Source organism: Natrix helvetica (genome assembly GCF_964273705.1).
Source record: "Natrix helvetica genome assembly, chromosome: 4".
Lineage (NCBI taxonomy): Eukaryota > Metazoa > Chordata > Lepidosauria > Squamata > Natricidae > Natrix > Natrix helvetica.
The window spans coordinates 171,330,859-171,355,949 of NC_138550.1; the positions used below are offsets into that span (position 1 = coordinate 171,330,859).

Sequence of the window (25,091 nt, forward strand, 5' to 3'; positions counted from 1 at the left end):
GAGCTGCTGATTCTGTTCTACAGAGGAATTGTTGAGTCTGTCCTCTGCACCTCCATAACTGTCTGGTTTGGCTCTGCAACCCAACAAGACAGACAGAGACTTCAGAGGAGAATCAGAACTGCAGAAAAATACAATTGCTACCAACCTGCCTTCCATGGAGGACCTGGACACTGCACGAGTCAAAAAGAGGGCCGTGAAAATATCTACAGACCCCTCACATCCTGGACATAAATTGTTTTAACTCCCACCCTCAAAACAACGCTATCAGGCACTGCACACCAGAACAACTAGACACAAGGACAGTTTTCCCGAATGCCATCCCTCTGCTAAACAACTAAATCCCACAACACTATTATATTATCTACTAAAACTGTATTACTATTATTCTTCTCTTCCTTCCTATCTCTTCCCACTTATGACTATAACTATGTTGCTTGTATCTTTACAATTTATGCTGTTTTGTTTCCTAGTATAATCTGATTGCTTATTAGTTACCTATGACTATCATTGTTGTATCTTATGATTCTTGATGAATGTATTCTATTTTATTTTTCTTTATCTACACTGAGGGCATCTGCACCAAAGACAAATTCCTTCTGTGGCCAATCACACTTGGCCAATAAAAGAATTCTATTCTATTCTATTCTATTCTATTTATAACAGATGGGCAGCTGTATACATTTGTAAAAATATTGGGGAATAGAAAAAACTTCAATTGTTGAAATCCCATTTGGCACAAAGGACTTTTTAAAAAGGAAAAAAGTGCTTTCATTTTTTAATTTGTATTCTACCCTGAATTAAAGTCATAAAAAGGAGTTTAGTGGTGTGTTGTTTATTGTGTTTGCAGTTATTTTATTCCCGTCAACAGATGTTTTAATTTGTGTCTGTTCTATTTGAGCGAACAAGAGCCTCTCTTGATTGTGGTGGTACAGACATGTGTTAAGCAAATAAATAAAAGAATTCACTTTTTAATCTATGGTTGTCTGAGGCGTCTCCTGTCCTTTTCTTTGTTATTATATCTACTCCAGTACTGAAATCTGCCTTGGTTTGACAGCTTACAGATTGCCGGTTATCTCCATATCTTATGACAGTGAACTCCACGATTGGCATATATGATGGAAAGCAGAAATCAGGCCACTGTGTACTTCCAACTTAATAAATGAATCAGCAACTGGAGTATGAGAGAGCCAGTTAGATCTAGTAGTGAAGGCCCCAGGTTAGAAACCAGGAGATGGTGAATTCTAGTTCCTCCTTAGCCATGAAATCCAGCTGGGTGACTTTGGGCCAGTCTGCCCCCCCTCCCCTTCTCTCTCTCTCTCTCTGGAAAAATTGGAGGAAGAAAGCTTGTTGGAGAGGCTCAACCTCCTTGAGTTAATTATAGAAACAGTAAAGGCAGGACATAAACACCTAAAAATGCATGCCAACCACTTCCATCACCCAGCCCAACTTCCTGCTTCTGGCCACGAATGAAAGCAAACAGGACAATTACAGAGGACTCTAACCAGAACTTCACACTACCTGGGTATCTATTTATTACATTACATTTTTAGGTGTCATTTGTTGTGCTCTGGAGCCACAATACATCCCAGTCTTATTTTGGAATTGGAAAAAGCTGCCCTGGGACTCCAGGTATATCATATTCCCTTGGCAAGAGCCCTGGAGGGGTGAGGGGGCAGCTTTTCATTGGCGGGCAGAGCTGGGGGGGGGGGAGAGAGAAAAACCTTGGGCTGCTCAATTCCTGTTCCGAAGGGACCTCTGGTCTGGAGGTCTGGGTGGAAAATGCAGGCCTGGCATGTTAGCCGCTATGCCTGGCATGGGTTCACATGCAAGACTGCCATCATTGACGTGCCCCCTGGCAGCGGTTCAGGCAATCCCTGTGCCCCCCAGGAGGGAGAGCTGAGTCCTCTGGCTGACTACAAGAATCAATGCAGAAATTCAATGTAGAGAAAAGTAGTCTTACACTTAGACAAGAAAAACCAAACATCCAAATATAGGGTGGGTGAAACCAGTTTCTTAATAGCAGTGACCCTGAGAGGGATCTTGGAGGCTTAGTGGACAGCCAGCTAAATAGGAGCCAGTTGTGTGCGGCAGCAGCCAAAAAAGCCAACGCAATCCTAAACTGCATTAACAGAGGGATACAATCAAGATCAAGGGAGGTACTAATTATACCACTCTATAAAGCCCTAGGAAGACCACACTTGGAATCCTGCATCCAGTTTTGGTCACCGCAATGTAAAAAAGATGTGGAGACTCTGGAAAGAGTGCATAGAAGAGCAACAAAGATGATTAGGGGACTGGAGATTAAAACATATGAAGAACGGTTGCAGGAACTGGGTATGTCTAGCTTAAGAGAAAGAAGGACTAGGGGAGACATGATAGCAGTGTTCCAATATCTCAGGGGTTGCCACAAAGAAGAGGGAGTCAAGCTAGTCTCCAAGGCACCTGAGGGCAGGACAAGAAACAATGGATGGAAACTGACCAAGGCGAGATTCAAACCTGGAAATAAGGAGGAATTTCCTGACAGGGAGAACAATCAACCCATGGAACAGAAGTTGCCTTCAGAGGTTGTGGGAGCTTCATCCCTGGAGGCTTTCAAGAAGAGACTGGACTGCCATCTGTCAGAAATGGTGTAGGGCAGGGGGTGTCAAACTGGATTTCTTTGAGGGTCAGATTAGCATTGTAGTTCTCCTCTGCGAGCCGGTTCCGATAGGGTGGGGTGGGGTAATGGTATGGATGCCTCCTGCATTTGCTGGCCAAAACATGCCCCGTTTTGGCTGCCAGAGGCACTGTGGCACGGTCCTTTGTTATTTCCAGGCCGGCCCCGTGAGCCAGATTTAAGCACCCTGCAGGCCAGATTCAGCCTTGAGTTTGACACCCTGGTGTAGGGTCTCCTGCTTGGGCAGGGGGTTGGACTAGATGACCTACAAACTCTGTTAATCTATTCACCCCTTGCCATTCTGGAAATGGGCACTGGAGTCTTTGGGGTTCTGCCCTGCATTTCCTATTGATCCAACAGGACTCTTAGATTGGCGTCCCCTCCCCCTCCCCAGGACCCCAGGCCTCCCATCAAGAAGCTACTACAGGCAGCCACTCCCTGTAGCTGTTGCCCAGTTCTTCATGCTGCAGTCGGAGAGCCTGGCACAGGGCCAGGTTGGCAGCTGCCATGAGGCAGCGGAGGGCATCAGTCTCCTTCGGGGCCAGCAGGGGCCACAGTCCAGTTCCTGGCAGCAGGCCGGCCACCCCCAACAGGAGGCTGCCCAGAGCCCCAAAGGAGCTTCCGGTGAAGACGGAGATGATGAAGATGGTGATGGTGACCACGGAGATGACCGAATGGACCACCATGGCCTTGCCTTCTTCGGTGAAGTAGCCCCAGCCGCCGGCCAGCATCAGGGAGCCTCCCAGGAGGACATTGGCTGTGAAGCAGTCCCCGTTCAGCCAGTGGAAGCCAAAGGCCAGCAGCGGCAGCCCCACCACCGTGCAAGGCCAGGTGTGGTCTGAGAGCCGGGCCCCTTGCCGGAGGGGCCCAAAGGGGAAGGTTTCCAGGAGGGGCCCAAGGGCCTGGAGGAAAAACCCGGCTGCAGCTCCCCGGTTGATCTGCAGAGAGAGAGAGAGGCAGCAAAGGGGGCTCAGTCCTGGGGGGGCTTTAACCCTCCCCCCCAGGTGTCATGTCAGTAGGGACCGTGAAACCTCTGGCTGCGGCTCTGCTGCCTCCCTGGCCAACCAGCCCCTTTCCTACCTGGAAGGCCCGGACGGCCGAATACAGACAGGCAGCGGGCAGCAGGAGGTTAGCCAGGAAGGTGGCCAGGTCCTGTTCTTGCCAGCTGGGCATCGGGATGGAGCCTCTGCAAGAGAAAAGGGTGGGGGGGAGAGGCTATCTGGGCCCCACGACGGGCAAGCTGCGATCCCCAAGCTGCCCTCTGTCCAAGCAGGGAGGAAGCGCGGCTGCAGGAGGAGCGAGGGGAGCGCAGCCCTCACCGGAGCCCCCTTGCAGGGCACGCTCGGAGGGCAGGCGTGGGAGAAGGTTGGGGGCTGCAGGCGAGCCTTCCTCCGGACAGTGGAAGAGACGCCCCCTGCCCCTCTTCGCTGGGGTGGGCTCAGCCGGAGTCCTCTGTCTGCAACGCTGCGTAAAGGAGGGGGTGGGATGGATGGCCTCTGGAGGCCCCTTCCTCCAGGCCCCCGCTTCCTGCAAGGCAATCGGCGTCCCCGACTCGATCGGGGCCCGGGAGCCACCGAGCGGCCCTCCCCCTGCCCCCGAGCAAGCGGCGCCACGACCCCCCCGCGCCCGTCCTCCGTCCTTACTCGGCCGACTCGCCTCCGCCAGCCGAGAGTCCGCCGAGAGCCCCGCATAGAGTTCTCCTAGGCTAGAGCGGCACCCTAGCCTAGAGAGAGAGCTGCTGGTCAGTCAGCGGGAGAGGCGGAGCTGAACCATAGAGTTTCGCGAGCGAGGAAGAGAGACCCATTAGCGCATGCGCATTTTGCCAACCTTCCGGCTGTCCCGTTGCCGGTGTTTGCATCCATCCCGACGCCCCGCCTGGCCGCGGATGATGGGAGTGGTTGTCCCCTCGTTTCCAGGAGCGGCTTCGCCCCGGACGGGGAGGTGATCCAGCAGGGCCGGTGGCCAGAATCTCCTGCGGCCTCTTTGGCTCCTCCGCTCGGCTCTTGCGGCAGAGGATCCGCCCAGGCGCTCTGCACGTGCTCAGAGGCGCCCTCGGCCGCCCTGCAGAGTCCCTCCTCCCGCGCCGCTATGGGGATCGTCAAGCTGGCCGAGGTGATCAAGGAGGAGGCTCCGGACGCCGTGCGCCCCGCCAGCCTCCAAGACTACCGCGGTGAGCGCCGCTGCGCCCCCCTCGGTCCCCGAGCATGCACGGAGTGCAAATAGCACCGGTCCGTCCTCCACCCCTGAGCATGCGCAGAGTGCAAAAGTAGCCTGTCTGCCCTCGGTCCCTGAGCATGCACAGAGTGCAAAAGTAGGCTCTCTGCTCTCGGTCTCCGAGTGCAAAAGCGCTTCCTGAGCCTGCAGAGAGTGTAAAGAGAGTGGCCATGCACCCTTGGTCCACAGAGTGCAAAAGTGGTCGGTTTGCCTTCAGTCCCTGAGCATCCACAGAATATAAAGAGGGTCTTAGAGCATGCACAGAGTGCAAATGGGGAGTGGGAAACCATCCTTGGTCCCTGAGCATGCACAGCCTGCAAAGGGAGCCATAGGGAATCCTGGCATCATTCCGGGGCTGCTCTTTGGGCAGCCAGCCAAAGTGCTTTGGGTGCCCTCCAGGGACCAGGATGGTTGGGAGGTGGGGGGGGGGCTCTGCCAGTCGACTGGTGGGCTCTGGTGCCAGTGGAGCCCGACTGGGCGAAGGGGAGGTGGGGGGACAGAAGGATCCCTTCCCCTGCAGCCTGCTCAGCCTGCCTTCCTCCTCCCTGGCGCAGGGCGGGTGGTCGCTCTGGACGCCTCCGTGGCCGTTCACCAGTTCCGCACAGCCATGCCGCAGATCATCAACCGCCACAGGCAGAACATCAGGTGAGCAAAGGGGGGGTGGGGGCAGGTGGGATGAGTCACCAGGGACCATCCATGGAGTCTCCCCTCCTCCTTCCAGGCCAGTTGGGGAGCGTGGTGGGTGGGGAAGAGGGGTTCTGCCTGGGATGCGCCACCTGCCCTGGGACCCTCCTGATCCTCTCCTGGCCTGGCTCAGACAGACAGCTGGCCTCTGATGTACAGGAGTTCATTTAGTGACAAAGTCACAAAGTCCCTGGAAAAAATGACTTATGACCATTTCCCCCACGACTGTTGCAGCCTCCCCACAGTCACGTGATCAAAATCTGGACACTTGGCCTCTGGCTCATATTTATGACGGCAGCCATGGCCCAGGTGGGGGGGGGTCACGTGATGTCCTTTTGCGACCTTCTGACCAGCAAAGTCGAATGGGGAACCCCAGATTCACTTAACAACCGTGTGACTAACTTAATTTATACTGACTAGGTAGCTCAGTGGCTAAGACACTGAGCTTGTCGATCAGAAAGGTCGGCAGTTTGGTGGTTCAAATCCCTAGTACGGGTCTCTTGCGTGAGCAGGGGTTGGACTAGATGACCTCCAAGGTTACTGTTTAACTGCAGGGATTCACTTACCTACTGTGACAAGAAAGGCCATAAAATGGGACAAAGCTCACTTATCAAATGTTCCATTTAGCAACGGAAATGTTGGGCTCAGCTGTGGTCATTAGACAAGGACTCCCTGCTCACCGACTCCCCTTCCCTTCCAGTTCCTTGCAGGGGCTCTTCTTCCGGACCCTGCACCTCTTGCAAAACGACCTCAAGCCCCTCTTCGTCATCGAGGGGAAGCCCCCCCAGCTGAAGCTGCCGGTGGTGCGTAGGAATCGGGGGGGGGAGGAAATCTCCCAGGCTTTGGCCGGGGGGGGGGGGCGGGAAGCCAGGTAGCCCACTGAAGCCCCCCTCCTAGGGACCGAGTTCAGGAAGCCCAGCAAAGGAAATCACTCCCGCACAGATGACGTTCCCTAGTTGGGTCATGAAACGTCTGCAAGAAAACAGTCCAGCTGAGAAAGCACCAAGCACCCCATAATCCTTTCCTCCCTCCCTCCCTCCCTCCCTCCCTCCCTCCCTCTTCCTCTTCCTCCTCTCTGCAAACCCAACTCCCTTCTACCACTGATGAGGTTCAATTTTCAATTTCAATTTGATTTGATTTATAGACCGCCCCCTCTCCCCGAAGGTTCCCTAGTTCGATCATGAAACGTCTGCAAGAAAAGCCCCAAGGTCAGAGGTCGCCAGGGACCCCACAGTCCCCCTCCTCTTCCCTCCCCTCCCCAAACCCCCCTCCCTTCTAGCACTGATGGTGTTACGTAGTTAGGCCGTGAAACGTCTGCAGAGAAAAAAGAGCACCAAGGACCCCCCAGTTCAGCCCCAGGCTACAAATATTCTCACTCGAAATCACTCAGTCCTGCTTTTCCCTTGCAGCTGGCCAAACGGGCCACCGCCTCTGGAGCCAGGAGGGCCCCTGCAGGTAAAGACGAGACTCCCTTCTCACTGGGTGCGTGATGGGCTCTCTCTCTCTCTCCAGGAGTCCGGCTCTCACCTGCTCCCTTCCTTCCTTCCAGATTCCAATGGTCCGGCACGGCCCCCAAGGCGAGACTCGGAGACTCTTCTGACCCTCCTGGGTGTTCCTTACGTCCAGGTAACGGCCCAAGGTCTTCTTTGTCGACGGTGAAGAGAGCCCCGCCTTGCTTTGGGGAGGCTCTCTTTTGGGCTCCCCCAGGTCAATCTGGGCACAGGAGCCTTGAGCGCTGCGGTTGGACTACTGGTAGTCCTTGGCTTACGACCGCGATCGAGCCCAAAATTTCCATTGCAAAGCAAGAGACTCCATTTCACGACCCTTTTTAGCACCGTCGTTAATTGAATCACTGCAATTGTTACGTTAGTAACCCGGTTGTTAAGCGAATCTGATTTTCCGGTTGACTTGGCTCGTAGGAAGGTCACCAAAGGGGGTCACGTGACCCCGGGACACGGCAACCGTCATAAATATGAATCTGTTGCAAAACGCCTCAATTTTGATGATGCGACCCCCAGGGAGGCTGCGACGGTCATGAAGAACAGTGATAGGTCCCTTTCTTTCAGTGCCTTCAAAGAGTCACTAAATGAACTGTGCTTAAGTCAAGGACTACCTGCGTGGCATTTCTGGAAATAAGGTCTGTGGAGATCCTCCGTCCTCCAGGTGACGGTCGGCCCAAAGGAGCTTTTTTCCAAGAGGGAAATGGAGATTCTGGTTTTCAGCAGCAATGCCCTTCAGACTTAGATACCGCTTCACAGGGCTTTCACAGCCCTCTCTAAGCGGTTTACAAATATCAGCCTCTCCCCCCCCCACACACACAATCTGGGTCCTCGTTTGACCCGCCTCGGAAGGACGGAAGGCTGAGTCAACCTGGAACCTGGTGAGACTCGATCTGCCAAACTCAGCAGAAGTAGCCTGCACTCTAAGCACTGCACCACCGCGGCTCCATTTTCTTTGAAGACATTTCGCTTCTAAATAATAAATAAATAAATAAATAAATATTTATTTCTTAGCCGCACCCTCTCCCGAAGGACTCGGGGCGGCGTACAATGAAACATATGAAATAAATATGTGGACAAAACAAACATATAACAAGAGACGCCCCCTAGAAGCTGCTTCAGCTCTAACTGGATGGTGGGGAATGGAAGGATTTATACTCCTTGTAAACAGCTGGTCATTTGCATCCCTTGAGAGGGTCCTTGAGGCCACTTGGAGCTTTGTGTCCTCGGGGCCACCTGAGAGGTGCAAATGGGGGCGGAGCCTTCTTGGAAGTGCTGAAAGGACTTTGTGTTGTAGACTGGAGATAGGTGAGGTCCTACCCCTCCCCCTCTGTTGAGAGAGGGCTGTTCAATTTGGACATAAACTAGCGGTCTCCTCTCTGTCCAAAATGTGGACTTTTCTGTCTTCAAAAGAGTGTCCCTTGTCTTCTAAATGCAGATGGACTGCTGAATCTAGTCCTGATGTCAGCGTTCCAAATATCATGCAGAATTAAATCAGAGTCCAAGGCAAAACTATCCTCAAAATTCAAATTTAATAAGTCAGACATGTTGGCAACAAACTGTGGAACCCCAAATGTAAAAGCTTCCTGGGATTCCACGCAGTTGAAAGTTCATGATCCCCACACCCATAAATCCATCACGTGGTCCAACCTTCTTCGGCCACGCTGGCATCTCCACCCAGCTGGTTCCGGTCAGGTGCAGAGATGCGGAGACAAAAGATGACCTTGCACTTCTAGAAAAGAATGACAACAACACATTCCACAATTCTACTCCTTTCTATTCCCCCCCTCCCAACTACCACACAAATGAAACAGCATAATGAAATAATAGAGAGAGTGGCAGGCCAAAGATCCCAAAAAGGAATATGACTGCAGGCCTGACACCTGATGGGTTTGTCCTCCGATGGTGGGCCAAGTGTTTCTTGAAATATTTTTTCCTGTTTCACCTGCAAAGCAGGATACAGGTCCCTACTGTCCAGGGTCTCCAAGCATCTCACCATCCTGGGGGGAGGGTTGTAGTGGGGAAGGGGCTGGGCTGGGGGGCTCCTCTCGGGACCCCTGGGGGATTTTGGACCAGGCCCCTCCCTCTCAGTCCAATAGCAAAGGAGTTCCACTGAAGAAGGAACTGAGCTGGAAGGGAGAAAGGCAGTTACAGGCAGTCTTCAAATTACAACCATCCGTTTAGTGACTTTCCGAAGTTACTACGGGGCAAAAAAAAGTGACTTGTGGCCATTTTTCATACAGGACCGTTGTAGCAGCCCCGTGGTCACGTGATCAAAATTAAGACGCTCGCTGACTGACTCGTATTTACATTTCATGGCCCAAACTAGGTAACATCATCAGTGCTAGGAGGGAGGGGGATTTACGGAGAGGGGGAGGGCAGATGTTTCATGACCCAGCTAGGTAATATCATCAGGGCTGCAGTCTCTGGTATATATACAAGTGGCTTGCAGGGTTCACTCCAACCAACTGTTTATAAAAAGAATATCCTTCCCCCTTCTAGCCTTGATGATGTTTCCTAGTTGGGTAATGAAATGTCTGCACTCAAACCAGAAACCCTGTAGGATTACTTTCTTATTCTGGGGCCATTGTTTCAACCTCCATCTGACAGGAAGTTTCCATTCTTCCCCTTGGGGTGTGACTCAGGCTCCTGCGGAGGCAGAAGCCACCTGTGCCGCCCTGGTGAAATCCGGACACGCCTGGTGTGCAGTCACGGAAGACATGGACGCCCTCCCCTTTGGGGCCGTGCGCCTCCTGCGGCATCTTGGCATGAAGAAGAGGTGAGCTTAGCCCCAGAGCATCAACTAATATAGTCTGTGGTGGTGCAGGTGAACTTCAACTCCCAGAATTCCTCAGCTGTGGTAACTTTTAAGACGTGGACTTCAACTCCCAGAATTCCTCAGCTGTCGTAACTTTTAAAACGTGGACTTCAACTCCCAGAATTCCTCAGCTGTGGTAACTTAAGATGTGGACTTCAACTCCCAGAATTCCTCAGCTGTGGTAATTTAAGATTTGTGGAGTTCAACTCCCAGAATTCCTCATCCATGGCAACTTTAAGATTCATGCTGGCTGAGGAATTCTGGGACTTGAAGTCCACAGATCTTCAAGTTATCAAGATTGGACGCCCCTTGTGTAGAGTATCTTTTTGATCTGACTTGGCAGAGGGAAGTTGAAAGCAACATCCAAAAACTCTGTTGCACCATCACAGTGGACACCCTGGACCAGAGGGTCTCAACCTTCCTAATGCCGCGACCCTTCAATACAGTTCCTCATGTTGTGGTGACCCCCAACCATAACATTATTTTATGTTTTCCGTATTTGTTTGAAAATATGTGTTTTCCGGTGGTCTTAGGCGACCCCTGTGAAAGGGTTCGACCCCCAAAGGGGTCCCGACCCACAGGTGGAGAACCACTGCCCTTGAACAGGGGGTTGGACTAGAAGACCTCAGAGGTCCCTTCCAACCCTGTGACTCTTATGTTCTAACCTTGCCTAGGCTCTCAGTCTAGGGTTGATCAAGAGCCTAACAGATGTTTTGCCCCTTTGGGAAAATGTGAGCCCTCTTTTAAACAGTAATGTTATACAATACAATACAATAGTAGAGTTGGAAGGGACCTTGGAGGTCTTCTAGTCCAACCCCCTGCCTAGGCAGGAAACCCTATACCGTTTCAGACAAATAGCTATCCAACATCTTCTTAAAGACTTCCAGTGTTGGGGCATTCACAACTTCTCGAGGCAAGCTGTTCCACTGATTAATTGTTCTAACTGTCAGGAAGTTTCTCCTCAGTTCTAAGTTGCTTCTCTCCTTGATTAGTTTCCACCCATTGCTTCTTGTTCTGTCCTCAGGTGCTTTGGAGAATAGTTTGATTCCCTCTTCTTTGTGGCAACTCCTGAGATATTGGAAGACTGCTATCATGTCTCCCCTAGTCCTTCTTTCTCTTAAGCTAAACATACCCAGTTCCTGCAACCGTTCTTCATATGTTTTAGTCTCCAGTCCCCTAATCATCTTTGTTGCTCTTCTCTGCACTCTTTCTAGAGTCTCCACATCTTTTTTACATCGTGGCGACCAGAACTGAATGCCGTATTCCAAGTGTGGCCTTACCAAGGCATTATAAAGTGGTATTAACACTTCACGTGATCTTGATTCTCTCCCTCTGTTGATGCAGCCTAGAACTGTGTTGGCTTTTTTGGCAGCTGCTGCACACTGCTGGCTCATATTTAAATGGTTGTCCACTAGGACTCCAAGATCCCTTTCACAGTTACTACTACTGAGCAAGGTATCACCTATACTGTACCTGTGCATTTCATTTTTGTTGCCTAAATGTAGAACCTCACTCTTTTCACCATTGAATTTCATTTTATTAGATAGTGCCCAATGTTCAAGTTTGTCAAGATCCTTCTGTATCTTAAGCCTATCTTCTGGAGTGTTGGCTATTCCTGCCAGCTTGGTATCATCTGCAAATTTGATGAGTTCCCCATTTATTCCCTCATCCAAATCATTGATGAAGATGTTGAAGAGTACTGGGCCTAAAACAGAGCCTTGGGGTACTCCACTGCATACTTCCCTCCATGTAGATGCAGTTCCATTGAGGACTACACGTTGAGTGCGGTTGGTCAGCCAGTTACGAATCCATCTGGTGGTGATGCTGTCTAACCCACATTCTTCTACTTCATCTAGTAGTAGGTTATGGTCTACCTTATCAAAAACCTTACTGAAGTCCAAGTAAACTATATCAACGGCATTCCTCTGGTCCACTAATTTTGTCACATTATCAAAGAATGCAATAAGATTAGTCTGGCATGATCTGTTTTTGACAAATCCATGTTATTAAAGATCATCATGGCAATACTGAGAATGCAAGCAGAAAGAGGAGTCAAAAGTTCAAAGGAAAAGGAGAGTAGAGGAAAGATACAAAAAGAAAGGTAAGAAGTTAGTGAATAAAAAGAAATCTATATCAAGAGTGACAATATGTGCAAACAATTTTAGTAAGTCTACACTTACATCTACAGCCAATTATCTTTTCATCCCATGTCCGTCTCTTCTGTACAAACAAATCCATCACTTTAGTCCTGGCGTCAGCAAACGTCCCTTAAGGGTTGCCTGAAATAACAATATATCTATTTTAACTTTGATCAAATAACCAGCTTAATGTTCCTTCCTTTAACTCCCCCCCCCATTTTTTTTAATCCAGTCAAGTAATGTAGATTTTTACAAATTTTCTTCTCTCGAGACTAATCCAAGTTTTAATGAACTGCTTTTGTAAATTCAATATAAAATAATTATCCAGGTCACTCTCTCTGTTTATTATTCAATTCTCTTGATTTTTTGTAGCCTGTCATTTGTAGCTCTACTTTTGGTGCCAGTTCTGCAATGTTTTGTGGGATAAAACTTGTTCCTCTTCTGTTATTTCTTCCGAAACAATCTTTGTTCATAATCTATCCAAAGAAGCGAGCATCACTGTTGACATTGTTGATTTTAACTTCCGATTCCATTCCATTGTTCAGAAGCTCCCTTGGTGTTTCCATTGTTAGAGCATTTTGGGTCACTCCTATAGCTGTTAAATCAGGTTTGTCTATTTTTCTGCTTTAATTAAAAACTCTGGTTCCCTCTAGTGTCCAAATTTTTAAAACTGTTTATCTCCTTTTTTGGGGAAAAAAAAAAAAACCAAACTGGTCGATATACCTACCGGAGAGATTCTTTATAATTAATTGCAAATTTTTGTTTCAAATTTACCTGGACACTTAATTTTTTTATTTTTAAAAAAGTAATTGTTTTCCCCTGCCGGTGAAGCCCGACTCTAGGGGGCGCTGTTCATCTCCTATTCAGTGGTTGGCATAGCTATATGCCAAAGGCCATGCAACTCTGTAGTTTTCTAAAAGTCTTTTAATTAGCTTTTTTAAAGTAATGAATTAAATTAATTGATCTCCATTTGGTTCTTTTCCCCCCCAGTCCTCTGGAAGAGATCTCCTTGCCCATTGTCCTGCAAAAGCTGGGGATGACTCAGGAGCAGGTAAGGGGCAGTGCCCGGTGTGGGGAATCGGTCTTGATTTGAGCGCCAGCATTTCAGCATTTGCCCTCCATCCTTGTCTGGATCTGGAAGCCGAGCAGAACTGGGGCTCCTCAGCCATTCACAAGAGTCAGAGACACCCCTCGCCCCTCCAGGCACTGGCCACAGTTTAATCTGGGTTAGTTTGTCTCCCAGAATTGTGGGTGCTTCGTCAGTGGAGGCTTTCAAAACTAGACCAGACAACGATTTGTCTGGGATAGTATAAGGCCTCCTGCCTTGGATGGGAGGGTTGGACTAGAAGACCTCCAAGGTCCCTTCCAGCCTTAGGATTCTATGCAACTCAAAGAGGGCCGTGCCAAAGTCCTTCTAAAGGAATGCTGGGGAACCCCAATGGAGAGGCCCCCTTTTCCTGGTTCCCCTTGTGCCCCAGTGACACCAGAGAGAGACAGAAAGAGAAAGAGAGGTGGCCATATTCCCAGATATTTTCAAGGTATAAAAAAGTTCAGAAGACTGAAGGTATATATCCCTATAAACAAGAACTGGACAAGGTTCTTTTTGGAACAGAGAAAGGGATGCTTTCCAAGTGTTACGGACATCTATTGTTATTAGACGTAGGGGAAGAAGTGGTCAAAAACTGCATGATTGCTTGGGGACGGAATATAGGACACACATTGGACTTTCAAAGTTGGGAAGAAATTTGGTTTAAAAACATGAAACTGACTATGGCAGCCTCGTATAAGGAAAATACATATAAAATGATATATCGGTGGCATCTACCACCGGCAAGACTTGCCAGAATGTTCCCTGGGATTATGCCTAATTGCTGGAAATGCGGTCACAGAGAGGGGACCTATTTCCATCAGTGGTGGACCTGCCCAATGGCGATTAAATACTGGAAAAAAATCAGGCAGTGGTTAATAGAAATCACCCAACATCAATTAGATTTGAAACCTGAAACCTTCCTGTTAGGACTCAAACCCCCAGATATCAACATGGAGATATGGTTTTTGGTGTTGCACATAATCACTGCGGCAAGATTGGCATTTGCCCAGGAATGGAAGAGCGATCAATTACCAATGGATAGGGCAGTAATAAATAAAATTAATGAATGCGCAGAATCGGATAGACTAACAAAATTAATTAAAGGAAAAAAGGACTCAGAATTCTATAACTCGTGGAAGAGGTGGTACAATTGGGTACGGGAACGACCGAATAACAACAACTGAAGCAATAATATATGTTTAAATCAGATACTGGTAAATAATATTAATCAGAAATTAAAGGACGAATAAGAATTGATGAAGTAGGTACGCTGACTAGATGGGCTGCATATGGTGTAAATGTTGGTGTTAAATATTAGGCCTACCATTAGGACGGTAATGTTTAGTTTGGTTACTTAAACGCTATGATTTCTTGCGCTGTGATGGGAATATGTTTAAAATTATGTTTGTATGATTCTATTTTTACAAGAATAAATAAAAATTATTTTTAAAAAAAAGAGAGGGAGGGAGAGAGAAACAGAAAGAGAGACAGAGAGAGACAGGGAGAGAAAGAGAGAGAGAGAGATACAGAAAGAGAGAGGGGGAGGGAAAGAATGTATGAAGACTTGGAGCCCAGGCAGAGCTGGTGAACATGTGGCACGCTGTCTGGGGATGATGGGAGCTGTAGTCTGGCTCATCAGGAGAATGCCGCATGAGGTAGGTGTGGACAGACCTACTTATCTACTTATTTTAAAGGTTTATGTGGTCACTCGCTGTGACTTTAGTCGGCTTACAAAAAGTAAAAATACAAAACACAAAGAATGAAAAGCAATCACCCCCCACTCACCTGGCGGCAACACACAATCAAGTAAGCTACTTGGTGGGCTCTGTCCCACCACTCTGGGTCCCCCAGCCCCCTTGGCAGAACGGGGCCTTCGGGGCCTTGCGGAAGAGGATCAGAGGGGGCCCCCAGTCTGATCTCTGCAGAGATGATGTCCCAGAGGGAGGGAGCCACCACGGAGAAGGCTCCTTTTCTGCCTTTTGTAACACGATGCCCCCACTTTCTCTCTCTCTCCCTCTCTTTCCTTCTCTCTCCCTCCTTCCTTCCCTTTTCATCTTCCTCCCTCCCTCTCTCCTTCCTTCCCTTCTTCCTCTCCCTCCCTCTCTTTCCTTCCCTTTCCCTCCTTCCGTGCCTCTCCCTCTCTGCTTCCTTTTCCTCTCCCTCTCCCTACTTCCTTGCTTCTTCCTCTCCCTCCCTCTCTTTCCTTCCCTCTCCCTCCTTCCTTGCCTTTTCCTCCCCTTCTCTCTCGTTCCCTCTCTCCCTCACCCCCTTCCTCTCTCTCTGTCCGTCTCTGTGCTTCTCTTGGCCGGATCCAGTTTGTGGATCTCTGCATTCTGCTGGGCTGTGACTACTGCCCCAAAGTCCGAGGATTGGGCCCCAAGAAGGCACTGAAGCTGCTGCAGCTGCACGGGAGCATCGAGGAGGTCCTGAGGAAGACCAGCCGCAAGGTACCCGACTGGCGGGTCTTGCTCTCCCCCCCCCCCCATAACCCCCTCTGGGCCCTCTGGAGGCGGACAGCCTGTTCCCTGGCCCAACGCCAGCCGCTGTCTCCAGGCTGGAGAGCCAGATGTTCCTGACATGGCTGCGAAGTCCCAAAGGTGCTTTTTCTTCAAAAGGCAACTGGACTTTATTGGTTTTCTCCCTTGAAAATGTTTCGCTTCTCATCCAGGAAGCTTCCTCGGTTCCGAATGGGTCATGGGTGACTGGAAGGATTTAAAAATTTAAAAAAAAAAAAATACAAATAATACAAACAAAGTAAATACAAAAAAAGAAAGAAAGAAAAAAGGGAAAATAACAAATATTATAGTGCCCCTCCCACTCCCTACATTTCTTCATCTATAACAACTAAAAGATATACAATATATTCCAATTGTGCCCTTATCCCCTCCAAAAAAAAACCCCATATATTCTTGAGTGGGTTTATTCCCTTTGCCTTCCACCAACACTGATTTTATAAAATCTCCCCCAAATTTCATTGTAATTATTTACTTTAATCGTGGAAGGATTCATGTGCCTTGCAGTCTCTGAGAGTACTTCCATTCACCTGCCCCCATCATTCAGTCCGAACTGAAGAAGCTTCTTGGATGAGAAGCGAAATGTTTTCAAAGAAAAGCCAAGGAAGTCCAGTTGCCTTCTGGAAAAAGCCCCTTTGGGACAACCGAGACCCGGATGACGGAGAATCTCCGTGGACCTTGAGGCGTCTATGAAGGCCCCGTTGAAAGCATCGCGGCCTGATCAGTAAGGAAAGCTGGCAGTGGGCGGCCCTGTGTGTTACGCCTGGTCTTGAATGGGTCAGCCTCAGCCAGGCCATTTGTGTCTGCAATCATAATCTTAGAATCATGTGGCTGGAAGGGACCTTGGAGGTCATCTAGCCTAACCCCCTGCTCAGGCAGGAGACCGTACCCCATTTCAGAGGAATGGCTGTCCCAGTCTCTTCTTGAAAACCTCCAGCAGTGGAGCAGGCACCGCAGTCCCACTCATCCCACTGATCAATTGTTCTCATTGTTAGGAAATTCCTCCTCACTTCCAGGTTGCTTCTTTCTTTGGTTAGTTTCCATCCGTTGCTTCTTCTCCTGCCTTCAGGGGCTTTGGAGAATAGGGTGACCCCCTCCTCTTTCTGGCAGCCCCTCAGATATTGGAATGCTACCATCACATCTCCCTTGACCGTTCTCTCCGTTAAGCTAAGTCCGCCTATCTCCCTCAACCGTTCACTGCACAGTTTAACCTCCAAACCCCTCGTTGTTGTTATTATATGAAGCTTTCTCTACAGACTTTCTAAAGAGAGGCAAGGACCAACCACATGTGAAAACATGACACACACGCACACACACACACCAAAAAAATCCAGGCACTTTTTTGCACGATATCCAGGTCTTGTGACTGCTTTAAAGACACCCATATCTGGCTAGGAAACATAAACTTAACTAGTATTTGCTAGCCTGGTGTAAACTGTTAGGTTTGACATCACATAACTTGTGAAAGGGAACACTCTCCAAGGCTTGGCAAGGCTTGCAAGCAGAAGAACAGAGTTGGAAGGGACCTTGGAGGTCTTCTAGTCCAACCCCTGCTCAGGCAGGAGACCCTGCACCAATTTAGACAAATAGCTGTCCATTCTCTTCTTAAAAGCAGCTCCCACAACTCCTGAAGGCAAGCCATTCCGTTGATTAATGGACAGAATAATAGAGTTGGAAGGGACCTTGGAGGTCTTCTAGTCCAGCCCCCTGCTCAGTCAGGAGACCCCATATCATTTCAATCAGAACCATGAAACAAGGGGTGGGGTCCTTGGGCCTCTCAGAGTTTGGTCATTTCCTTGCATTACCCAACAAGGTAACACCATCAATGCTAATCCCCTTTTATTTTGCTTCCTCCTTCGTGTTTTTCTAGTCCTTTGAATGGCTTGTAAAGGTGGGTTTATTGTCTCTGGATCCCTGTTGCTGATCTCCGTCTCAATGCCAAGCTCTGATGGGATTAGGGGAAAGAGGGGAGGATAAGGGGAAGGGGAGAGGGGGCGCATGGAGGGTGAGGTTCTTCCTCCCTTGGCTTTATAGTTTATCCGTGGCACCCCTCCGCCTCCTGCTGTTGCCTCTCCTAAGACCCACCAGGCCTCCGGGCTGCTCATCCCAATTCCCCACAAACTCCTCTGTGGTGACTCTGCAGATGGGCACAAACACAGTAAAGGAGAATAGTTGTAGCTACAGGGTCGAAATGAGGGCTCCGAATCAGAATAGAGCTGGATAGAATAGCCCCCTCCCCAAGCAGGAGACCCTATACCAGGGCCCCCCAAACGTGGCCACTTTAAGAGTTGTGGACTTCAATTCCCAGAATTCTGGGAGTTGGAAGTTCACAAGTCTTAAAGTGGCCAAGTTTGAAGACTTCTCTCCTATACCAACTCAGACAAGCGGCTGTCCGATCTCTCCTTAAAATCCCCGTGATGGAGCACCCACCACCTCTGGTGGCAGGCTGTTCCACCGGTTAATTGTCCTCACTGTCAGGAAGCTTCTCCTTCATTCCAGGTTGCTTCTCTCCTTGATGAGTTTCCATCCATCGTTTTTTGCCTTCTGGTGCTTTGGAGAATATCTTGAGCCCCTCTTGGTGCCCTTGGTCCTTGCTGCCCTCTGAGGCTGATGGTTTTCTTGTAAACACTTCATTACCCCAACTAGGTAACATCTTCCGTGCTAGCTGGTAATGCTGCCTGGTTTGGACACTGAAACATCTGGAAGAAAACCACCAAGCTCAGAGAGCACCAAGGAGTCCATAGGCCTCCTCTTCCTTCTCCTCCTCCTCCTCCTCTCTTCCTCCTCCTCCTCCTCTCCAAACCCCTTTACTTCCTAGTCCTGATGTCTTTACCTAGTTGGGTGATGCAACGTCTGCATGAAAACCGGGTACCCCGAACTCGCCCAACCCAAGGCAGAGGCGCAGGCGGCAGCAGAGGGCATCGGGATTCGGCCCTCTTTGGAGTCGAGGATGAAGAAGCAAAGGAATATTTTCTGGGTCCCTGGAGATCCCCCAACCCAAGACCCCACTAGGCACTGCAGCTGTCGTAAGGACATGCCAGTTGCCAAGCGTCTGAATTCTGATCACATGACCACGGGGAGGCTGCAGCGGTCATGTGTGTGAAAAACAGTCCCAAGTCACTCCCTTCAGTGTCGTTGCAACTCGGAAGGGTCACTGAACAAGCGGTTGTAAGCCGAGGACTGCCCCTATTGGAACTTTCCCCGGTGGAAGGTCCTGAAGTGGGGGCCGGGCTGGAAAAGGCCCTGCAAGGAACCTGTCCCACCCGGCAAGGCCTCGATGGTGCACCCTCGGGGGCCCCGGCCATTAAGCAGAGATGCTGCTGATGCCCAGGACTTCTCCCCTTGCAGACCCACCCCATGCCGGACGGCTGGTGCCTGCAGGAGGCACGGAGGCTCTTTCTGCAGCCGGAAGTGACGGATCCGGGCCAGGTGGTGCTGGAGTGGAAGGAGCCGGACGAGGAGGGCCTGGTCAACTTCCTCACCCACCAGAAGCACATGAAGTGAGTGGGACTGGCCCCCTTGATCCCCCCCAAGATCCCCCCCAATCCTAGTGGACAACCATCTAAATATGAGCCAGCAGTGTGCAGCACCTGCCAAAAAAGCCAACAAATTCTAGGCTGCATCAACAGAGGGATAGAATCAAGATCACGTGAAGTGTTAATACCACTTTATAATGCTTTGGTAAGGCCACACTTGGAATCCGGCATCCAGTTTTGGTCGCCACGATGTAGAAAAGATGTGGAGACTCTAGAAAGAGTGCAGAGAAGAGCAAGAAAGAGGATTAGGGGACTGGAGACTAAAACATATGAAGAACAGTTGCAGGAACTGGGAATGTCCAGTTTAATGAAAAGAAGGACTAGGGGAGACATGATAGCAGTGTTCCAATATCTCAGAGGTTGCCACAAAGAAGAGGGAGTCAAACTATTCTCCAAGGCACCTGAGGGTAGAACAAGAAGCAATAGGTGGAAACTAATCAAGGAGAGAAATGGTATAGAGTTTCCTGCCTAGGCAGGGGGTTGGACTAGAAGACCTCCAAGGTCTCTTCCAACTCTACTATTGTATTGTATTAAGAAGGGGCGGCCTGGATCTTAGCTTGTTGGCATCTGCTTTGTGGCTCTGGGCAGGGGTCCTCTGGGGTCGGAAATGTGGCAGAGTAGGCGGTCAGGAAGACTCTCTGGATGCTGTGCTCCCTCACTGACCTCCCCAGCAGGAGGGAAACTCAGCGGTCCTTGGTGCTCTCTCAGCTTGGTTGTTCTGTTGCAGACGTTTCATGACCCAACTAGGTAACCTCATCAGTGCTGGAAGGGAGGGTTTTTTTTTAGGAATGGTAGTGGTGGTAATAGAGGAGGAGAAGAAGGTGATGTCCTTGGTGCTCTCTGATCTAGGTTGATAGAATAGAATAAGAATAGAATAGAATATTTATTCCAAATTAGAATAGAATACAATACAATAGTAGAGTTGGAAGGGACCTTGGAGGTCTTCTAGTCCAACCCCCTGCCTAGGCAGGAAACCCTACACCATTTCAGACAGATGGCTATCCAACATCTTCTGAAAGACTTCCAGTGTTGGGGCATTCACAACTTCTGGAGGCAACTTCTGTTCCACTGATTAATTCTTCTCACTGTCAGGAAGTTTCTCCCCAGTTCTAGGTTGCTTCTCTCCTTGATTAGTTTCCACCCATCGCTTCTTGTTCTGCCCTCGGGTGCCTTGGAGAATAGTTTGACTCCCTCTTCTTTGGGGCAACCCCTGAGATATTGGAACGACTTTTGTTAGAGCTGTTTTATGCCCCAGCTAGGTAACACCCTCCGTGCTGGAAGGGAGTGGGGTTTGCAGAGGGGAGAAAGGAGAACTGCTGCTGTGGAGTCCTTGGTGCTCTCTGAGTTTAGTACTTTTCTTGTAGACCTTTCATGACCCAACTAGGTACCATCATCCGGTAGTGGAAGGAAGTGAGCTTTGCATCTCCTGATGTTACCCAGCTGGGTCATGAAACAGCTGCAAGAAAACCACCCAACTCAGAGAGCCCCAAGGAGACTCCTATGAACCTTCAGCTGCCGGCATTCTCCCTTATCGGAAGGATGGGAGCTGTAGTCACCCACGCCCAAAGGCAGGGGCCAGGTTTAGAGAAGGGGAGGTGGCCCAGTTGCCAGGCTGAAGGCCCTGGGGGGCCTTGGCAGATGGAGAGAAGCTGTGGGGAGAAGAAGAGAGGGGCTGGGGGAGGGGGGACATCTGGGGAAAATACACCTTCTCCTGCCAGTTGCTCTGAATGAAAAAGCCCCCCCTCCCCCAGCCTCCCTTCTTCTCTGGGGGGGGGCAGGCACCCTCTGCCCCATCTCTCGGGACCTCTTTCTCTGAAGATGCTTGTCCAGCCAAAAATCACCCCCTGGCCCCCCGTCCTATTGCAAAACCTTCACCATGACTCTTCCCCCTAGACAGGGTTGAAATCTCCCAGCTGTTCTTCTCAGCTTGGGGGGCCGTCCGCCTCCATCCACCCCAGGCCTAGTCAGGGCTGCCTGCTGGAGATGGGTCTTGCCACCCCCCACCCCCTTTTGCCGTCTTCACCCCAGCCCTTCTTCCGCAGAGAGAGCCGAGTTCGGGGTCGCCTGAAGAGGTGGCGAGACGCCCGCCAGAAGCTCAGGGAGGCCCAGGGATCCACCTCCAAGGCCAAAGGGAGACCGAGGAAGGCAACCAAGACCATGAAGGATTTCTTCCCTGTCCAGAAACGTCCAAGGAAGGTGAGGAGGAGGAAGAGGAAGAGGAGCAGTGCTCTCCCCACCCCCCGAAAAAAGAGAGAGGGAAACTAGAAGGCAGGGCTGCAGGAGGGGGGCAGATGGGAGGGAGTTGTGTGCTACCTACAGGATTGTCTCTTTGCCCCATGACCTCCGCCTGGGGACCTCGGCAGCTCCCAAAAACGTTTCTGTGTGTGTATGAGACAGAGAGAAATGGATGAGAGAGAAAGAGATAGATGGGGAGGGAGAGAGAGAGTGGAGGGGGAATGGATGTGATAGAGGATGAATGGGGGAATAGAAGAGAAAGGATGGACGGATGGAGAGAAAGGATGGAGGGGGGAAGAGAGATAGGAGAAAGGGGGAGGGAGGGTAGAATTGAAAGAAAGATATAGAGATAATGATGGGTGGGTGGGTGGGAAGGGAAAGGAGAGGATGGATGGAAAGAGATAGGAGAAAGGGTGGGAGGGAAGGATTGAAAGAAAGAGTGATAGATAGACAGATGAGATGATAGATAGATAGATAGATAGATAGATAGATAGATAGATAGATAGATAGATAGATAGATGATAGATAGATAGATAGATAGATAGATAGATAGATAGATAGATAGATAGATAGATAGATAGATAGATAGATAGAGAACTAATCCATGCCTTGCCCCAGTGACTACCACAGAGGGAAGGGAGGGCTTGAAACATACCAGTTGCCTTGGCAGTATTCATGGGCAAAGGGGCTACCAGGTTTACGTCACCAGCTCTGCCACTCCGTGTAAACCCTCACCAAGCGTCCCATCCTCCTGGAATTCAGCCCCTGGGCCTGTCCTGTCCCGCAGGTGCTCAGAGGCCGATAACATGGAGACCTGGATTCAGGATCTGCAGAAGTGCTGCGTCCTTTTTCTCCCGTTATCTGCATCCTATCCAAGCAGGTTGCTTGCTTTTTCACTAACGCCCCCACCCCCCACCCCGCCTCTCTCTCCTACACAGGCGCCCACCTGTCCACCTGCCAGGAAGAAGCCAAAGTTGTCTGCAACAGCCCCGGGGATTTGAAGGAGCGATTCCCTTGGAGGGACCTTGGTAGTTTCCTGTTAGAGGTTTCATGACCGAACTAGGTAACGCCATCAGTGTGCCCTCAGTTCCCTTTGCCCTTGCACTGGGCGCCTCGTCGGGTTCCAGGAAAGGCTTCTGCTCTCCTTCAAAACACACACAGAGCCGTCCATAGGAGCATCGCGTGGATCAGAATCAGCCTCTTTTAGCTGAGCAAAATTGGCCCAAGAGGTTGATGCCACCTTACAAATTAAGCACCGTTTGTTAGAAGAGAATATTTGTAGCTGAGGGTGAAAATGAGGGGTCCTTAGTGCCCTGTGAGCTGGGTCGGGTTTTTTTTTTTTGCGGACGTTTCATAACCCAGCTGGGTAACTTTATCAGTGCTAGAAGGCCACATCTATGTTCCCTCCCCCCCCCTTTGTTTAGGGGAGGGGGTAAAAGGAGGGCTCAGGAGGATCTCTTTACATTGTTCTCTTTCTCTTCACCCTATTTAAATGACAGGCCGGTTTCTGCATAATCTATCTTTGGATGAAGCTGTAGGGCAGGGGTGTCCAAACTTGGGAACTTTCCCAAAATTCCCCAGCCAGCCATGACTGGCTGGGGAATTCTGGGAGTTGAAGTCCACGAGTCTTAAAAATTCCCAAGTTTGGACACCCCTGCTCTAGGGGTTTGGTGATCTTTGGCCCCATTAAGGGGAGGCATAATAAATGGGTGCGTTTGAAGAAGCTCGTGAGACCCTGTTGCTTTTACTGCAAGGGTCAAACCTGCTATTTTACCCCCTTGGAAAAGAGAGGTGAACTCATTCAGGGGTCCCCTCCTTTTAGAAATTGTTTATGGTTTCTTTCTCCTACTAGAATTAACCTCAAAGGTAGCAGGCCAAGGAATTAAAAAAGTCAAAACGTTGGACATTCCTGGTTTAATGTAGGAAATCTCTTCTAAAGTATTTTGGCAAAGATTTGGTGACAAACCAGACCAACCATTGGATTTCCTATTTTAAAAATTGAGACATCCATTATTGCACTATTCCTTGTCCCAACAATATTCTTTTGTTTTTAAAAGTTTTTTATTTTTCCATCACCACTCTTACATCATTAATCTTACAGCGTGTCATCTGGGTACAATCTTTGTGTCATCATATTTAACAGTTACATCATTTTTAATCTATTTTCAACTTACTTTTGCCTTTACATTTCAATTGCCATTTAATTTAACTTTATTGTCCCAACAATATATCAATGGATAATAAAACCAAGAAGACGGGAGGGGTACTCCTAAAAGTTCCCCCTGAACTGTCATTTTTGAACATGGCAGGAAGAGAAAACTACTAAGTAGATGACAAGGTTTATTTATATCGGTTATATCAGTTTGAGTTGCACCGAAATACCAAATCAAATTTATTTTTGTCCCTGGGTTACGAAATAGGTTGCTGGATTTAGAAGGTCATGATTGGAGATTTGGGTGGTTATCTTTGTAATTTGGTATGACAAAGTTAATGTGGATTTTAAAAACAGTTATTTCAGGTGGGCTATTCTTAAAAGTGTAGAATAAATAGAAATAGAGATTCTGCCCCGAAACACCTTTTGTGCCTTTCAATTGGAGAAGTATTTTATGGACCAGAGAAATGATAAGTAAACATAAATTGGCTAATTTATCCTGATGTACTTGAATTTTCTCAAGTGGATAGTAAAAATAAAATAGAGAAGATTTAACAATAGAAGGATATCTTTGTCAGTAGTTTTTTTATGTAAAATTGTTAGAAAAACTTAAGGTGGATAAAATATTTATGACGGTTTTGAACAGTGTAAGTTTGAAACAAAATTATGTACTAAGGATGAGTATGTTATTTTTAAAATGTCCAAACTTTTATTGAAACTTGAAACAAGAAGAACGTACAAAAGAATGCATGCTAAAATGCACTGAAAACTTGGTTGCAATATACAAAGGGAACAATGGGAAAATATGTGGTTGAAAGGATTAAAATGTACATTATGTTCTAAAGAATTTTTTTAATAAAATGATATATTGTTGATATTTGTTACCAGAGAAATTGTCTGGAATGTATAAAGATAGAGGTAGCCCTGCACTTACGACCAGAATTGAGTCCAGATTTTCTGTTGTTAAATTTACAACTTGTGGCTTTGATTATTAGGAAAATAAATAAATAAATAAATAAATAATGGAAAATAAATAAATAAGTAATAGAAAATAAATAAATAAATAAATAAATAATAGAAAATAAATAAATAATAGAAAAAAGTGAGCTTTTTTATAATCATAGGGTAAGATTTTTTTAATTTAATTTTTTTTGGGTAATTGTACTTATATTTGCCCAAAAGAAATCAGAAGCGTCTTTATATTTTTCTTTTATTCTTTCTGTTGGCACTTTGTTTTTCTTTCTTTCCTCTCCATATTACTGGGTGTTTCTTTTTTATGTTCTCTGTAAAAAAAAATTAAAATAAACTTTAGTTTTAAAAAATTAATTTTGTCCCTTGTCTTGTCTCTAGAGTCTAGATGATTTGGGCATTGGAAGGAAAGGAAGGAAGGAAGAAAAGATGATAGTTTGACAGCGATGTAGATGGATGGATAGATATAGAAGATGGATGGATGGATAAGGGATGGTTAGATCGATAGATCGATCGACAGACAGACAGATAGATAGACAAATGATTGAAAAGATAGATTGACAGATTAGATGGATTGAGATAAAGAG

At 48.4% G+C, this 25,091-nt stretch overlaps 2 protein-coding genes across 5 annotated transcripts; one reads left to right on the top strand and one right to left on the bottom strand.

Annotated features, from left to right (window-relative positions):
• LOC309390819 (putative flap endonuclease 1 homolog) lies at positions 1–25,061 on the top strand. 4 transcript variants are annotated; one of them, XM_081950612.1, is made up of 11 exons: positions 1–1,522; positions 5,425–5,515; positions 6,255–6,357; positions 6,964–7,009; positions 7,104–7,180; positions 9,664–9,832; positions 13,000–13,060; positions 15,415–15,546; positions 18,961–19,112; positions 21,191–21,344; positions 22,322–25,061. In XM_081950612.1, exons 1-11 carry the CDS (start codon positions 1,467–1,469, stop codon positions 22,382–22,384), a joined length of 1,104 nt encoding a protein of 367 aa, XP_081806738.1. In that variant the 5' UTR covers positions 1–1,466; the 3' UTR covers positions 22,385–25,061. The 4 variants fall into 4 exon arrangements, with proteins under 4 accessions (XP_081806738.1, XP_081806740.1, XP_081806741.1 ...); XM_081950615.1 differs by having other exon boundaries at positions 1,465–1,522; positions 9,699–9,832; XM_081950613.1 differs by lacking the exon at positions 1–1,522 and adding an exon at positions 4,490–4,826 and having other exon boundaries at positions 9,699–9,832.
• Positions 1,509–4,397, bottom strand: TMEM276 (transmembrane protein 276). The gene is made up of 3 exons (XM_081950616.1): positions 4,300–4,397; positions 3,737–3,842; positions 1,509–3,594 (listed from the first exon to the last, which is right to left on the bottom strand). The coding sequence occupies exons 2-3, from the start codon at positions 3,827–3,829 to the stop codon at positions 3,067–3,069; spliced, it is 621 nt and encodes a 206-aa protein (XP_081806742.1). The 5' UTR covers positions 3,830–3,842; positions 4,300–4,397; the 3' UTR covers positions 1,509–3,066.
• Positions 25,062–25,091: the final 30 nt, after the last annotated feature.

Coding starts and splice junctions, on each gene's coding strand:
- LOC309390819 (XM_081950612.1), top strand. CDS start 1,467: ATGAAAGCAAACAGGACAATTACAGAGGACTCTAACCAGAACTTCACA. Junction 5,516..6,254: donor CGCCACAGGCAGAACATCAG/GTGAGCAAAGGG, acceptor CTTCCCTTCCAG/TTCCTTGCAGGGGCTCTTCT. Junction 21,345..22,321: donor TCCAGAAACGTCCAAGGAAG/GTGAGGAGGAGG, acceptor TCTCCTACACAG/GCGCCCACCTGTCCACCTGC.
- TMEM276 (XM_081950616.1), bottom strand. CDS start 3,829: ATGCCCAGCTGGCAAGAACAGGACCTGGCCACCTTCCTGGCTAACCTC. Junction 3,595..3,736: donor CGGCCGTCCGGGCCTTCCAG/GTAGGAAAGGGG, acceptor CTCTCTCTGCAG/ATCAACCGGGGAGCTGCAGC.